The sequence below is a fragment of the Megalobrama amblycephala genome, linkage group LG19 (genome assembly GCF_018812025.1).
Source record: "Megalobrama amblycephala isolate DHTTF-2021 linkage group LG19, ASM1881202v1, whole genome shotgun sequence".
Classification (NCBI taxonomy): Eukaryota; Metazoa; Chordata; class Actinopteri; order Cypriniformes; family Xenocyprididae; genus Megalobrama; species Megalobrama amblycephala.
In genome coordinates, this window is record NC_063062.1 from 5,190,489 (window position 1) to 5,207,877 (window position 17,389).

General features: G+C 33.9%; 1 protein-coding gene across 3 annotated transcripts in view; it reads right to left on the reverse strand.

The window, feature by feature from the left end:
• LOC125253822 (FERM domain-containing protein 5) overlaps positions 1 to 17,154 on the reverse strand; it is a 163,228-nt gene extending 146,074 nt beyond the window's left edge. For all 3 annotated transcript variants that reach the window (XM_048167984.1, XM_048167985.1, XM_048167983.1), the window contains exon 1: positions 16,757 to 17,154. In XM_048167984.1, coding sequence (XP_048023941.1) covers positions 16,757 to 16,858 — 102 coding nt within the window. In that variant the 5' untranslated portion in view covers positions 16,859 to 17,154. The remainder of the gene's footprint in view (positions 1 to 16,756) is intronic.
• Positions 17,155 to 17,389: the final 235 nt, after the last annotated feature.

Below are 17,389 nucleotides of genomic sequence, written 5' to 3' on the forward strand. Positions count from 1 at the left end.
TTAAACCAGCCAACACACATACTCACACATGCTGTTTTTCAAACCGCCAAGAGATTATAGAGCCATTAATTTCATTCATCATCCTCTCATAAGATGATTTCCGACGTGGAGGAGGAGGCCGAAGAGAGCAGAACCAGCGGCGGTAAATCAGGGCTCAAACCCTCTTTAGAAACACGATCACAATCATCAGAAGCAGTTGCTGCTTAAAAGCACAAAAATATGGCATGAATTGCTGATAAAGGGGTCTGTGATGTTTGCTTATTTACTCTGTAAGGACAGAACAAATTGGTGGGTTTAAAGAAACATTTTATCAGAGAGTGTGATATGTTGACCTGTCTTATCATATCATTTGGGCTTTACTCCTGGTTTCCTAGTCAGGCATGACGCCGCGAAGTTTCGAGCAGCAAAAAATGTGTCTTTCTGAATGATGCAATACAATAACAGCTCATCAGAACATATTTGATGTTCAATATACAGTTTGTGTAGCAAGATTTTATAGCTTTCACTATGGACAGGGCTACCAAATATAACACCACAGCAAATTAATAAAAAACTAAAAGAAAGCAAAGCAAAACTGCAAGTAAACTTGACAGCCAGTGATCAGAATGAGTTTTTGTGATCAATATGAGCAAAATGACTTATTTTTTATATTTTTCTTATTATTCTATATTATTAAATACTGCCATATACTATATTGCAATTATATATAAAAGTATATACATACTGTATTATTATTTATATCGAATATATATATGTGTGTGTGTGTGTATATATATATATATATATATATATATATATATATATATATATATATATATATATATATATATATATATATACCACACACATATAGGGTGAATTCAGGTTGATATATATATATATATATATATATATATATATATAAATAAAAAATACATAAAAAATATATATATATTCACACTTAGTCTAGTATGTCAAAAATGCAAAATGTTTCTTGTCCCGTCACATTCAGTTATAAATTACATTAATCATATCATATGAATCAAATAATAATATGTTTTCAATTCAAAACGGCGATATTTCATAAAAATGTTGAGTAGTTTGCATCACTGGATAAAACAAAAGCATCTCATTGGAATTCGCATTCATCTTCTGTGAACAATATGCCCCGCCTTCTTTGATCTGATTGGCCAGCTCACTCATTCTGATAGTGATGAGCGCTATTAGACTGTTGATGCATACCAGCCTAAAAAAATGTAACTTTTAAAACTTTTATAATAAATAATATAATATAATATAATATAATATAATATAATATAATATAAAAAAATGACAAAAAAGGTTTATTCTCTTGGGAAAAAAACTTGCATTTGGAGAGACGGCGCCTTGATTTTCTTCACAGACCCTGTAAAATATCTCTAATTGTGCTTGAGTGATCCTAGAGGAAAGTACTTGCTTTTGCACCACAAACACACGTTTTACACCGTGGGATCATTCACCTAGAAGTAACACAGCATGTTCTGCCGCAAATGGCTGACACACAATTCTTTTTTCCTCTAAAACGCAAGACTGCATCTCGAAAGCATTTCCTCAACACATTTTCTGGTTAGAAAGAGCAATATGGCAATGGATTTCAGAGAGATGCATCTTCAGCATGGTTGAGTGCACTTGCAATTAGCGCTAATTAGAGTTCCAGGGTACCAAAACACAAGAAGTGATAAGTAGAGATGCCCACATGTCCTCACAGGAATATGAAGCCGGAAAGTCCACCAAGAAACCAACTGAATAACACATAACCTTCATGGCAACCTTAAACGCACAAATACTCCATTATTTGTGTTTGTGTTTAGAGGACAATTACATGTATGTGATGTGTGTGCTAATTTGTGATTCTCTTTCTCTCTCAACCCACTCAAACACACTCTCATCATGTTCTCACTGTTAACGCGGCCTAGCCGCGGTTGTCTGTGTGCTTTTTCACTGTGACCTGTAGATGTGAGAAGCTTGTAAATTGCCTGCAATCACTGAGAACAACAGCGAGGGAGAGGGACGCAAAGAGCTGCAGCCTCAGTAAAATTCAAATTGCCTCTGCAAGGGCATCTTATGATGAGAGCTCACTCTTCCCTCAGATATAGAGAGACAATACATAATTCATGCCAGCTGAACATCTAGGGTCATGCTAGTCATTGCAAACTTTTTTTAGGTAAAAGACTGATGCAGGTCTACTTCTATTTTTATTCCATTAAAGATATTTTCAATTTTCAATTTTGCCACAGCTGAATGATTGACACCGACAGTATATGGCCCTTTGAAAAGACTGTTTATCCCTCACATCCTTGTTATCATTTGTGGAAAAAAATGGAATCCACCCTGAATAAACTCCATTTTTATGTCAAGTTTTGATTAAAGTCTAACTAGAGCTGCACGATTCTTGATAAATTGAGAATCATGATTTTTTTTTTTTTTTTTTTTTTTTTAGAGTTCACAATTTTTCCATGATTCTGAACAGACAACTAAACAAAATAACATGTAATTTACCAGAGGTTCTGACAAAATGTTAATTGCTGAAGTCTAATTGAAATGTTTAATTATTTTTTATAATCGTGTTTAAATGAATGATTCAATGACTCACTCATAATACCTACTTTATTTGTTTGATTACTGGAAGAATCAGCATTTTTGAATGAATCTCTTGAATGAATGATTCAATGACAAATACATTTTAACAGTCACTTGTCACCACCTAGTGGCAAAACACCAAACGCGATGCGATTCTAGCGACAAGCAGTCTGTCTGTCCACACCAAACGTGACACGACTACGACGCGACAAAATCAATCAAAAACCACAGTCAATCAGAAGAGCGTGAGGGCTGGCTCTCTTGGGAAGCGTATGGCAATCACAATGAAATGGATGAGTACACAATTAAATTCATAAATATTATGCATACTGTGACTGAAACAATCTTTCCCATAGAATACACTTGTTTCTTCACAATGAGTTGACAGTTTGAACGTTCTTGTGACCATTTATTTATTTTCACGATCTGAGGTGAATTATCCATGATTACTTTCAGTACGGCTACAAAGCTGTGAACACAAAATGATATTCAGAATGACATTAGATGCTTTTAACAATAAATAAAGCACATAAACATTACCTGAGGTTATCATTGCCATACTTTGTGTTGTTGTTCCAGCCGCGACATCGCAGAGAAATAGAAATCGTTTCTAAAATAGAATCACCGCGTGCTTCATCATCAACTACTTTCAAAATGTATTTTGCTCGCTTTCGTAGACATCAGTGTTTATATCTGAAATATAATCTTTTATCCCAGTGCTTCTGTGATAATTTGAATATTTGCAACACAGAAATAACGATACTGTGTAGTTGAAAAGAAGCTGTTTCATACCTATATATGACAACTGCTCTCTCTGGCTCAGCGGCAGCGCAAACACAAATTTGAATGTTCCGCTGTGATTTTGTGTGGGGGTTTGAATCGAGATTGCAATCTTTTTAATCGATTAATCGCACAACTCTACTTTTAACGTGTGAAAATTAAGAAATCAAAACATCGTATTAGTAATGAAATGTTACAGTTGTTGTACTATAAAATTATTTTATTATTTTTTTAATTACTGAAATTATTGCAATATATTTCTTATTTTGTTTAATATTTTTATTTAATAATAATCACAATAAAAATAATCACAATTAATATTTTATAGTATGATCGTATGATCTTCATAAGGCAAGGATGCCTGATCAGGATGCCTGATGAAGATCATATGATCGAAACGTTGCCAATAAAGAACTTTTTCGTACTTTATGGTTACTGAAAAAAGTTCAAGTTGGTTCTTGTAAAGAGTATACATACTCTATGAATTTTTCATTTTTTTCCCAAATTTATTTTATTTGAATTATTTAATCCTTTATTTTATTTAAATTATTTTTATTGATTGGTTTATTTATTTCCTATGCAGATGTCAATTAAGGGTACGTTTACACGACAACAGTGTACTAAAAACGGAAAAAAATTTCTTTGCATTTTTTCGCGTACAGATGACGATGTCGAAAACGACTAAAAACGTTGTATTATGCAGCCAGGCCAGTAGCTGGCGATGTCACTTTGTAAAGGAACATTACGCGCCTGAAAGCGTAAAACGCATGTGCGTGACGTCACCGTTTTCACATATTCATGTTTTTTTAGTTTTCAAAAGTTAACATTTTCAGGCCCCTAAAACTCTGTTGTCATGTAAATGAACAGCCAAAACGCATAAAAAGTTTGCCGTTTTTAGTTGAAAACGTTGTGTAAACAGCCCCTAAATCATCCAAATCATTCTAGAATTTTGAATGCTTTCAAAATTTAGCTATTCAATTCATTGGTAAAAAGTTATTTTAAATTTATATTAATTGTACAAAAAAAACATTGCAAAGTCATTTTTTTTTTCCAGTATTGTGCAGCCCTAATTGGAATATAGTGCAACAGTCATATGGATTTTTAAATTATGGTGCTTTATTGTCATTTTTGAAGTCTGACAGCCCCTGGTCACCATTTACTTCCACTGTATGAAAGCATCATCATTAGGGGTGTAACGATACGCTCAGGTCACGATACGATACGTATCTCGATACGGAGTTCACGATACGATACGTAGCACGATATTTTGAACAAAATGAAACTGAAATTCAAACAAGATTTATTAAAAAAACATAAACAAATTTCAATAATTTTCCTTGTTGTACATACAAGATCACATTTCAATAAAATAAATAAATATAAAATTTTAATAAAAACCTTCTGTATTCAAATTAACAGTTGAATAGGGCTGTCTGTCACTGAAAAAAAAATGTTAAATTTAGAAGATTAAAGATATTTTTCACATATCGCGTCTAAAAACGCGTGGAAGGCGCGGCCGCACCGCTTCTCCTTCTTTGCAAAGCGCTTGCGCTAGCGTGGCGTCGGTCGTTGCTATGCAACCATGAACTGAGCTCTCCAAGAGGATCAGGATGTTTCTGCAAAGGATAAATGATTTCTAGCCCTTGCATTAGTTTTACTACGAGATATATTGATGGAGATAAGATATAAAAACCACCATGTACAGCTATGATCAGCTGTTCGGCTGAGCTTTTGATGTTTTGTTACGGAAAGGCCATAGCTGATCGGTTGATTCTTGTCACACGACCTGCGGTGCGCTTGCGGCATTCTGAGAAGTTGAGAATTGCACGCGCGTCGCGACCGCGTTGATCCCTTTATGAGCGCGCCTGCCGCGCGGCTACATTTGAAAATAATAACTGACTTGCACGCGGAAAAGACGCAATATGTGAACGGCCCCACAGAACTTCTTAAAGCAAAGCATCGCAAGCGTCTTTTGCTTTTCTGTGAGCACAGCTGTTGCTGTGCACTGCGGTGAAAGAAAGCCACGACGTTTCTCACGCGACCATGCAAGAGACTGACATGAGAAACGTTTAAACCTGCTTGCAAGATTCAATGTGTGCCCGAAACACTTACTGAACTAGAGAGCTGATTGAGACACACCATCTACGATGAATCGTTACACCCCTAATACTTATAGTAATTTAAAAATGTGGTAGCATTGGATCTGGACAGGAAGGATAACTCTGGGAGTTGGAAGGGGTGTGTCGCGATTCTGCCTTCTCACATCGCGATACAGGTTCGTGGACCTGCGTATCGCGATTTCAGTTTCATATCGCATATCGTTACAGCCCTAATCATCATCCTGCTGGATTTGAGAGAAACAGGAAAATGAAACATTTTCATAATAACATGAGGAAGATTTGTATTTATTTTCAGATGAAATGTAGATTTAAATGTAGCCTGAGTTAAGCAAATGAACCCAGTAAATTTTGTATAGTCAGCATTTCTGAGCGTCACATCAGCTGCAATGTGCTACACTTAACACATTTAATTGTGTCGTACAGATTTCCCCATATCACACCTTCAGTTTCACGATCATTCCAGCATGGAAACATGGGTTGCATTTTGAAAAGAACATTAGCGGCACGTTAAGTGAACCAATCTTCCGCTGAGCTACTACAAAATATGAACAGCGTGTTTGCTGATTGTCAAAAGAAAAACACAAGCTAGGCCAATTCACAAGCAGGTCTGAAGCCACGGGGGAGCTTTAAAGGAAGCTATCTGCTGGTGATGAAAGCACTTCCTGGAGGGACTGAATCTCAGCATAGTGGGAACAAGATATTTGGGGTAAAGAGGGAGGGAGTGAGGGAGAGAATAAAAGGCTGACCTAGTTCCGCCTTTCACTTGCTCCTTTCCCGGACTAGGTGTCCTGGAACCCAGAGGCCGAGCTGGCAGGCCTGCAACTCGTATAGAGGGAGCAGCGGAGGGCAGAAAGGATGTTAAACAATGACTGTGCACTCTGAACCTCTGCTGCCCAAGCTAGTGTGGATTATTCCCTGGCTACATCCTTGCAGAGAGGGAGAGAGAAAGGAAAGCTGGCAGCTTGCTCTGTCACAGTCTCTCCTCCATTACGTCACTGTGCCAAACAACACAGCACTGCTGCACAAGGCACACCTGCTGCTGTCTGCACTGGAGTGACTCCAGCTATATATCAGCCCTGCTGCTCACCTCCCTGCCTGGCGCTCACTACAGAGCACAGCCTGGCTACGATTAGCATGCACAGATTCAAATCTGCAAAATACCATAGAAAAACATTTATTATTTACTTTAAAGTATTGCTGATGCTGGTACTATGGAAGCGTGTTTCCACCATGAAAAAAAAAATTAAAAAGGTAATTGAGACTTTCTATCTCACAATTCTGACTTTTTTTCTCAGAATTGCGTGAAAAAAAGTCAGAATTGCGAGATATAAAGTCAGAATTTTGAGATATAAAGTCAGAATTGCGAGTTATAAAGTCAGAATTGTTAGTTATAAAGTCAGAATTGCGAGATATAAAGTCAGAATTGTTAGTTATAAAGTCAGAATTGCGAGTTATAAAGTCAGAATTGTGAGATATAAAGTCAGAATTGTGAGATATAAAGTCAGAATTGTGAGATATAAAGTCAGAATTGTGAGTTATAAAGTCAGAATTGTGAGATATAAAGTCAGAATTGTGAGATATAAAGTCAGAATTGTGAGTTATAAAGTCAGAATTGTGAGATATAAAGTCAGAATTGTTAGTTATAAAGTCAGAATTGCGAGTTATAAAGTCAGAATTGCGAGTTATAAAGTCAGAATTACGAGATATAAAATCAGAATTGTGTTATAAAGTCAGAATTGTTAGTTATAAAGTCAGAATTGTTAGTTATAAAGTCAGAATTGCAAGATATAAAGTCAGAATTGTTAGTTATAAAGTCAGAATTGCAAGATATAAAGTCAGAATTGTTAGTTATAAAGTCAGAATTGCGAGATATAAAGTCAGAATTGTGAGATATAAAGTCAGAATTGTGAGATATAAAGTCAGAATTGTTAGTTATAAAGTCAGAATTGCGAGTTATAAAGTCAGAATTGCGAGTTATAAAGTCAGAATTACGAGATATAAAGTCAGAATTGTGTGTTATAAAGTCAGAATTGTTAGTTATAAAGTCAGAATTGTTAGTTATAAAGTCAGAATTGCAAGATATAAAGTCAGAATTGCGAGTTATAAAGTCAGAATTACGAGATATAAAGTCAGAATTGTGTTATAAAGTCAGAATTGTTAGTTATAAAGTCAGAATTGTTAGTTATAAAGTCAGAATTGCAAGATATAAAGTCAGAATTGTTAGTTATAAAGTCAGAATTGCGAGTTATAAAGTCAGAATTGCGAGATATAAAGTCAGAATTGTGTGTTATAAAGTTAGAATTGCAAGATATAAAGTCAGAATTGTGTGTTATAAAGTCAGAATTGCGAGTTATAAAGTCAGAATTGCAAGACATAAAGTCAGAATTGTGTGTTATAAAGTTAGAATTGCAAGATATAAAGTCAGAATTGTGTGTTATAAAGTTAGAATTGCGAGTTATAAAGTCAGAATTGCAAGACATAAAGTCAGAATTGTGTGTTATAAAGTTAGAATTGCAAGACATAAAGTCAGAATTGTGTGTTATAAACTTAGAATTGCGAGATATAAAGTCAGAATTGTGTGTTATAAAGTCAGAATTGCGAGTTATAAAGTCAGAATTGCAAGACATAAAGTCAGAATTGTGTGTTATAAAGTTAGAATTGCAAGATATAAAGTCAGAATTGTGTGTTATAAAGTCAGAATTGCGAGTTATAAAGTCAGAATTGCAAGACATAAAGTCAGAATTGCGAGTTATAAAGTCAGAATTGCAAGACATAAAGTCAGAATTGTGTGTTATAAAGTTAGAATTGCAAGATATAAAGTCAGAATTGTGTGTTATAAAGTCAGAATTGCGAGTTATAAACTCAGAATTGCGAGATATAAAGTCAGAATTGTGAGATATAAAGTCAGAATTGCGAGTTATAAAGTCAGAATTACGAGATATAAAGTCAGAATTGTGAGATATAAAGTCAGAATTGCGAGTTATAAAGTCAGAATTACGAGATATAAAGTCAGAATTGTTAGTTATAAAGTCAGAATTGTGAGATATAAAGTTAGAATTGCAAGATATAAAGTCAGAATTGTGTGTTATAAAGTCAGAATTGTTAGTTATAAAGTCAGAATTGTTAGTTATAAAGTCAGAATTGCGAGTTATAAAGTCAGAATTGTGAGATATAAAGTCAGAATTGCGAGTTATAAAGTCAGAATTGCGAGTTATAAAGTCAGAATTGTTAGTTATAAAGTCAGAATTGTGAGATATAAAGTCAGAATTGCGAGTTATAAAGTCAGAATTGCGAGTTATAAAGTCAGAATTGTTAGTTATAAAGTCAGAATTGTGAGATATAAAGTCAGAATTGCGAGTTATAAAGTCAGAATTGCGAGTTATAAAGTCAGAATTGTGAGATTAGAAGTCAGAAATGCAAGTTATAAAGTCAGAATTGTGAGTTATAAAGTCAGAATTGCGAGTTATAAAGTCAGAATTGTTAGTTATAAAGTCAGAATTGTGAGATATAAAGTCAGAATTGCGAGTTATAAAGTCAGAATTGTGAGTTATAAAGTCAGAATTGCGAGTTATAAAGTCAGAATTGTTAGTTATAAAGTCAGAATTGTGAGATATAAAGTCAGAATTGCGAGTTATAAAGTCAGAATTGCGAGTTATAAAGTCAGAATTGTGAGATTAGAAGTCAGAAATGCAAGTTATAAAGTCAGAATTGTGAGTTATAAAGTCAGAATTGCGAGTTATAAAGTCAGAATTGTTAGTTATAAAGTCAGAAATGCAAGTTATAAAGTCAGAATTGCGAGTTATAAAGTCAGAATTGTTAGTTATAAAGTCAGAATTGTGAGATATAAAGTCAGAATTGCGAGTTATAAAGTCAGAATTGCGAGTTATAAAGTCAGAATTGTTAGTTATAAAGTCAGAATTGTGAGATATAAAGTCAGAATTGCGAGTTATAAAGTCAGAATTGCGAGTTATAAAGTCAGAATTGTGAGTTATAAAGTCAGAATTGCGAGTTATAAAGTCAGAATTGTTAGTTATAAAGTCAGAATTGTGAGATATAAAGTCAGAATTGCGAGTTATAAAGTCAGAATTGCGAGTTATAAAGTCAGAATTGTGAGATTAGAAGTCAGAAATGCAAGTTATAAAGTCAGAATTGTGAGTTATAAAGTCAGAATTGCGAGTTATAAAGTCAGAATTGTGAGATTAGAAGTCAGAAATGCAAGTTATAAAGTCAGAATTGTGAGATTAGAAGTCAGAAATGCAAGTTATAAAGTCAGAATTGTGAGTTATAAAGTCAGAATTGCGAGTTATAAAGTCAGAATTGTTAGTTATAAAGTCAGAATTGTGAGATATAAAGTCAGAATTGTGAGTTATAAAGTCAGAATTGCGAGTTATAAAGTCAGAATTGTGAGATATGAAGTCAGAATTGCAAGTTATAAAGTCAGAATTGTGAGATTAGAAGTCAGAAATGCAAGTTATAAAGTCAGAATTGTTAGTTATAAAGTCAGAATTGCGAGTTATAAAGTCAGAATTGTGAGATATGAAGTCAGAATTGCAAGTTATAAAGTCAGAATTGTGAGATTAGAAGTCAGAAATGCAAGTTATAAAGTCAGAATTGTTAGTTATAAAGTCAGAATTGTGAGATATAAAGTCAGAATTGTGAGTTATAAAGTCAGAATTGCGAGTTATAAAGTCAGAATTGTGAGATATGAAGTCAGAATTGCGAGTTATAAAGTCAGAATTGTGAGATTAGAAGTCAGAAATGCAAGTTATAAAGTCAGAATTGTGAGATTAGAAGTCAGAAATGCAAGTTATAAAGTCAGAATTGTGAGATTAGAAGTCAGAAATGCAAGTTATAAAGTCAGAATTGTGAGTTATAAAGTCAGAATTGCGAGTTATAAAGTCAGAATTGTTAGTTATAAAGTCAGAATTGTGAGATATAAAGTCAGAATTGTGAGTTATAAAGTCAGAATTGCGAGTTATAAAGTCAGAATTGTGAGATATAAAGTCAGAATTGCGAGTTATAAAGTCAGAATTGTGAGATTAGAAGTCAGAAATGCAAGTTATAAAGTCAGAATTGTGAGATTAGAAGTCAGAAATGCAAGTTATAAAGTCAGAATTGTGAGATTAGAAGTCAGAAATGCAAGTTATAAAGTCAGAATTGTTAGTTATAAAGTCAGAATTGTGAGATATAAAGTCAGAATTGTGAGTTATAAAGTCAGAATTGCGAGTTATAAAGTCAGAATTGTGAGATATGAAGTCAGAATTGCGAGTTATAAAGTCAGAATTGTGAGATTAGAAGTCAGAAATGCAAGTTATAAAGTCAGAATTGTGAGATTAGAAGTCAGAAATGCAAGTTATAAAGTCAGAATTGTGAGATTAGAAGTCAGAAATGCAAGTTATAAAGTCAGAATTGCGAGTTATAAAGTCAGAATTGTTAGTTATAAAGTCAGAATTGTGAGATATAAAGTCAGAATTGTGAGTTATAAAGTCAGAATTGCGAGTTATAAAGTCAGAATTGTGAGATATGAAGTCAGAATTGCGAGTTATAAAGTCAGAATTGTGAGATTAGAAGTCAGAAATGCAAGTTATAAAGTCAGAATTGTGAGATTAGAAGTCAGAAATGCAAGTTATAAAGTCAGAATTGTGAGTTATAAAGTCAGAATTGTGAGACAAACTCGTAATTGCATGTTATAATGTCTAATTGTCAGGGAAAAAAGAATGCAATTCTGACTTTATATCGAGCGATTCCGAGTTTAAATCTCACAATTCTGAGAAAAAAGTCAGAATTGTGAGATAAAAAGTTGCAATTACCTTTTTTATTTTATTTAATATGTTTATTAATACATCATTAAAATCAAAGGTTGTCTCTGGTAATATTATTTAATGGACCTGAGCTTTATTATTAGCTAACGTTAACAAAGATTAACAAATGCATTGCACATTGTAAATGTTAGTTAATGCATTATTACCATATTGTAAAGTGTTACTAAATTATTTTAACATAAAAATAATTAAATTAAATTGAAATAATTAAAATAATTTTTATTGAAAAAATGTTTGTAACTTTTACAGAAAAAGACTGTAAAAAAAACTAAGTTAGGGCGAAAAATGTATATGGTTTAACATTGCATTATATGTAACTTTACTGTCAAATTTATGGTTTATGCAAGTAAAAACTATGAATTATCATATAATTACAGACAAAAACAGTAAAAAATTTCCTGAAGTCCCTGTATGACTTCACATTTGACTTCCAATTGACATTAGGGTGTGTGTGTTTTTTTTTAACATTGTCTGTTATGTAATGATTATTATTATTTTATGTCTTTGTATGTATGTTTGTGTCAACATGTGAGAACTGGCCATGTTTTATGAACAGGCAATTGATCATGTGGATTTCTGTTTTACCACCTGTATGGTGGTTATCATTACATTTAAAAAAGCAAAATTTTGGAAATTCAAGTACATTTGGTATATTAATGGTATATTATATCACTTAATTAAATATACTGTTATAAATGTCACTGTTAATTTGCAGCAATTTCAGCTAGCAGTTTTTTATTGTAAATTTAACAGATTTTTTTTACAGTGGGTCTTTGATTTTTGTGAGGTTGTTTTATTAAATAATCTGTAGCACAAAAGTATAATAACGGCTTTAAAGTAATGATATTGTTCAGTGTTTTTATTCTGTCAATGGTTTTTACATTTTGAGCAAACAAGAATAGGCCTTTTTTATACTTTTGTGCTGTATTTAAATTAATAGTAGAAAAAACAAGAGGTAAAATCATCCACATTTACAGTATTACATACGATGTCATCAGATATTTCACTGTAAGCCAAGAAAACATCTTAAGACATGTATAAGTGCCGTCAGAATATGATTACTCAGAATTATCATCGCAAGGACTAAGAAATCATTCCTTCATTTGAAATCACCAACATATTCCCTTCCATTTTCCTCAAATAATTTTCTCTTTTACTGTAAAAGCATCCCAACAGGCCTTTAAATATCAACAGGTCAACACAATGTTTGATTGTGGCAATAAAACAAACACTCGTTCCTCATAAAGCCTGTTTAAAGTCTTCACTCAGGTGGCTCTTGAAAAAACTCCTTCCTTTTTTCCTCCTTCTAATCCTCTCTAACATGCAATGATTGTCTTGATGTGTCGAAACTCTATGAAAGCCCTGAGGGAGTACGTGTCATCTAGGAGCCACAGTCCTCGCAGACTTCTGAGGGCTGAGAAATAGGATTCTCTCAGATTGACTGTAATAGAAAGCGATCTGTGGGCTCCCGTTTCATTTCAAGCTACACAAGAAACAAAGGATTCCTCAAAGAAAGACAAACAGCTCCATACAAGAAAAAATGTCTCCTATTAAAAGAAATCACATCTGTCTCTGTTAATAACCTCTTATTAAATAACTAATATTATTATAAACAAATATAATAATTCAAGATTTAATCACTGAAAAACGTGCATCGGTTGATCCACTAATATGAATATTGTGTAGGATTTTGTTGTTATATGCAAAAACATGCTCAAATTTCTCACATAAACAAAACACTGAATAAGTGAATAAGTACATTATTATTTATTATTATTATTATTATTATTATTATTATTATTATGTGACTATACGTACAAGTATCTCTTGTCTTTGTTCTTATTTGAATAAAAAATGAGGGATCCCAAAAATGAAAAAATATCATCTTTGTTGCATAAACTTCATCTATAATTTATGCATTCTCTGTTTTTTATATGAAGCTAATAGAAATAATTATTAATCAGTATCATGACATTTGGGCTAACTCTTCCATGTATGATATTATACAACATATTTTACAAAAAAATAAATAAATATTCCTACCAAAATAGGCAAAACACACCAAATCACAATGTCAATTGTGTGTCCCTGCAACAATGTTCATCTAAAACAAATAAGGAGTTTTAAATGTGGAAAACAATTAGGATTTCCCTTCAGGACAGCAGGGTAATAAAACAGACCTTCTCTCAAAAGTATTATATATGGATGGATTGTAAAAACGACCTTTACAAGTGCAAGTAATGTTTGACCCTCCAGTGCTGTTTGGTCATTTTTGATCGAAAAATGTTACGTTTTGTTTTTTTAAGAATTTTTTATTCATCAGAATGGAACAAAACTTGGTAAAGGTTTAGGCACTTGCTATGAGAACACACAAAACATGCACTTGGTTTCTCCCAAGGTTTTTTTTTCTCCATTTTAACACCTCTTTGCGACTTGTTTGCCACCTGATGTCACCTGTTGGAGTTTGGGTTCCTTGCCGCTGTCGCCTTTGGCTTGCTTAGTTGGGGACACTTGACATTTGACTTGACATTTGATATTCAACAGTATTCTTGACATTTATTCAACAGTGCTTTGATCTGCCTGCATTGACACTATTCTTTAAGAGCTGCTGTGCAGCAAAAATTATGTACCAGTTATCAATGTAAAGCTGCTTTGACACAATCTGCATTGTAAAAAGCGCTATATAAATAAAGGTGACTTGACTTGACTTGACAAAAAAAACAATCATGGACAAGATTCAAAAAGACTAAATGATCTTGAGAAAAATAGTCACATTTGTACTATTCATGGTCAAAAATGCCCGCATTGGAAATGAATGGGAAGCGAATTTCGTCTAGTGGAAACGTTTGGTACTGCGGCCAAATAAAATCTTACTGAAAGCTCATTTTTTGAGATATCAACTTCAAATTTGAAACATAACTTGTTTAGATTTTTAGAGTAAAACGTGTTTCGTAAAATATATATTTCATATACAATTTTTTTTTAACATTTCTTTTTATGCATTTTTCATAATAATAAACTTAAATTTCTATAACCTTTTCTTTGTTTCACTTCAGCAATAATCTGCCAAGTGCCTTCCTTAAACAAAGACCAAACTAAAGTCAGTGCTCCAAAGCATTTAAGATTTACGACCATTTAATTTAGAAATGTAATTTTCAGGTCTAAGCTCAAAAAGTGAATAACAGGTAATAAATCATCATAACTATTCCATAAATAAAATTTAGTACCATAAAATACCCTAAAAATACAAAATATTAAATAAAAAAACATTTTCAAAATAAAATGAAGTACATTTCATTGAAATAAAAAAAAATCTGTCATTTTTGAACGCCACGCGAGCAGAACCAAAGGGTTAAATAAAGAAAAATAAAACGGAAAAACTACTATTAGTGTTTGATCATTTAGAAACATCGACTAACTTCAACTGAAAAGAGTGAAATAGTTAATTTTGGTTGTTTCTCCATCTCTAGTGTTTATGATGTAACCCTCCGTTCATGACGGAGTAACAGACCTCCTATAATCTGCCGGATTTCACACACTCCTGTAACAGCCAGTGCTTAGCAGCCAGCCATCCATGCTGCTTTACTAAACTGCTTGATTTACAAGTGCCCAAGGGGCAGTTTTGGAGACCAAAGCGTACATTATTAATGGATGTGTAGTGTTGACATCATGCCAGAATCCATACAACACTTTCCTGCTTATGGAGCAATTCCAATACTATGATAATAAACTGTAAAGGGGACACATGCGTTTAATAAACACATCCTCTGAAGCCAGTCCTGATGTGTTTACTAGAGATACTCAGTCCAGACATAGAGTGATGCTGATGTACAGGCAAAATGTTAGGCTTTCATTGTATCTTTCTTCCTGAAGCTGTCATTCTGTAGAACATCTCCTTTTATGTTCCACAGGGGGAAAAAAAGACTTTTTGTAAATAATGATAGACTTTGATTCCACTTTATATTAAGTGTCTTTAACTGCTATGTACAGGCATTTAAATTAATCTTTTGATAGAACGCAGTTATTGTGTGTGTACATGTTTTTACAACATAGTTATAGGTAGCACTTTATTTTACAGTCCTGTTCTTATAATATAGTAATATAATATTGTAATTATAATAATTGGGTAATAACTAGGTACTAACCCTGAACCTACACCTAAACGCTCTAAAAAAAAAAATACAAGTTGGGTTAAAAATGGACAAACCCAGCGTTTGGGTTGTTTTAACCCAGCGGTTGGGTTAAATGTTTGACCCAACCTGCTGGGTAGTTGTATTTAACTCAACTATTGTTTAAAAATGACTATATTGTTTGCTTAAAATGAAGCCCAAATAGGTTGGTAATTAACATGTATTAATATGTTTAATAAATAAATATTTATTCATAAGTTTAATAAATAATAAACCTTTATTAAACTGCTTATTAATAAATGTTCACCTTTTGATTTTTACTGTTGCCTCTAGTAATTACGCATCTGATTTTTCATTTCCAACCTATTTTGGGTTCATTTTAAGCCAGCCATAGTAATTTTTAAACAATAGTTGAGTTAAATAAAACTGCCCAGCACGCTGGGCAAACATTTAACCCAACTGCTGGGTTTGTTCATATTTAACCCAACTTGGGTTGTTTATAACCCAGCATTTTTTAGTGTAACCTTAACCCATGTAGTTATCTTATATTACTCAGTATTTTCTTTGGTAAGTAGTACACTGTAAGTAAATGTAAGTACGCGCACTGTAGTTTTATTTTTTTTAAAAACCTAAATGTAATTAAAGCTGTAATTAATTTCTGTACATCTATAATTTGACCCTTCTCTTACACCTTAACCCACCCGTACCACCAAACTTGTCCCTAAACATACCCTTATCCTACCTCAACAGCAACAAAAGTGTTTTGCGATACAACATGAACACAGTAAGTACACTGTAAACTAAGTAAACTAAAAAATATTTTTCTTTTGTAAGTGCATAGTAGTTATAGTAGCACCAAAACATCCCTCAGGACGTTCCCAAAACATCTTGAACCTACCCATTATGGGTCCAAATGTATTTGGGACTGCTCTTACAGACCTTATAGAAAAGAAATTGATCAATTAAAATACACAAAGCCATATAAATAAACAGAGCAGATTCCAGTATAGCAGCAGCAGCACTTCAGTGTGTGTTCTGATTTATGGGAATGCAACATCATCAACAATAGTCAAGATGAGAGCAAAACAAGCCCGCTCCATCCAAAAACAACCTGAGACAGCTTTTGCACTCTATCAAACGAGCATTGCAGCACTTAGAAGTAACATGCCGGTTTTAGGGGGGATGCTGCTGGCACCTGCTATTAAAACCCACTGCGCACGCTTCTCCCAGCCTGCAACAAAAGGTCTGCTGATCGCTGTTTTTCGGCAGCACAGGTGCTGCTGCTGCTGCTGCTGCTGAGACTGACCTGAATGGTGCAGGTATACTCCGTATCATCCAGCAGTCTGACCGTACACATGTATTCTCGCTCCAGGTTTCTGACGCTGCCACTCATCAGCCGACTCAACATCTTCTCAACGCACGATCGCTGGTCTGCGTCCGGGACCAGAACAAAAAGCTCAAGCAATGTCACATCGACCAAACTCTCCGGTCGCCCAGGTAAAACGCGCTAACCAAAGCCGACAGCATCTTTATCCGGTGACATGAACGCCGCAGTTGTTCGGATGAGTGTTTTATTTCTTGTTATTGCGAACAGGTTCCTTCAGCACGCATCCAGGTCCAGATTAAGTCGCTGTGGATACGAGCAGACAGTAGCAGCCCGTCTGTTGACCATTCACCGCTTGATATTTGAGCAAGGGGGCGGGACCACGGAAGCTGATTGACACGCATTCTAACCAATGGATACGCTCTCCAAATAAGGACTCGTTTGAAACGGACAATGAAAGATTGGGGTGCTGCTGCGTATTTGGAGGTCATTGTTGTCCAATAAGATGCTGGACAAAGGTAGTAGTAAGGTTATAAGAATTACTGTTTGCTCGGTTTCCTGCACCAATATTTTTTTTGTCTTCTTTATTTGGCAGGATGACAAGCATCAATAACA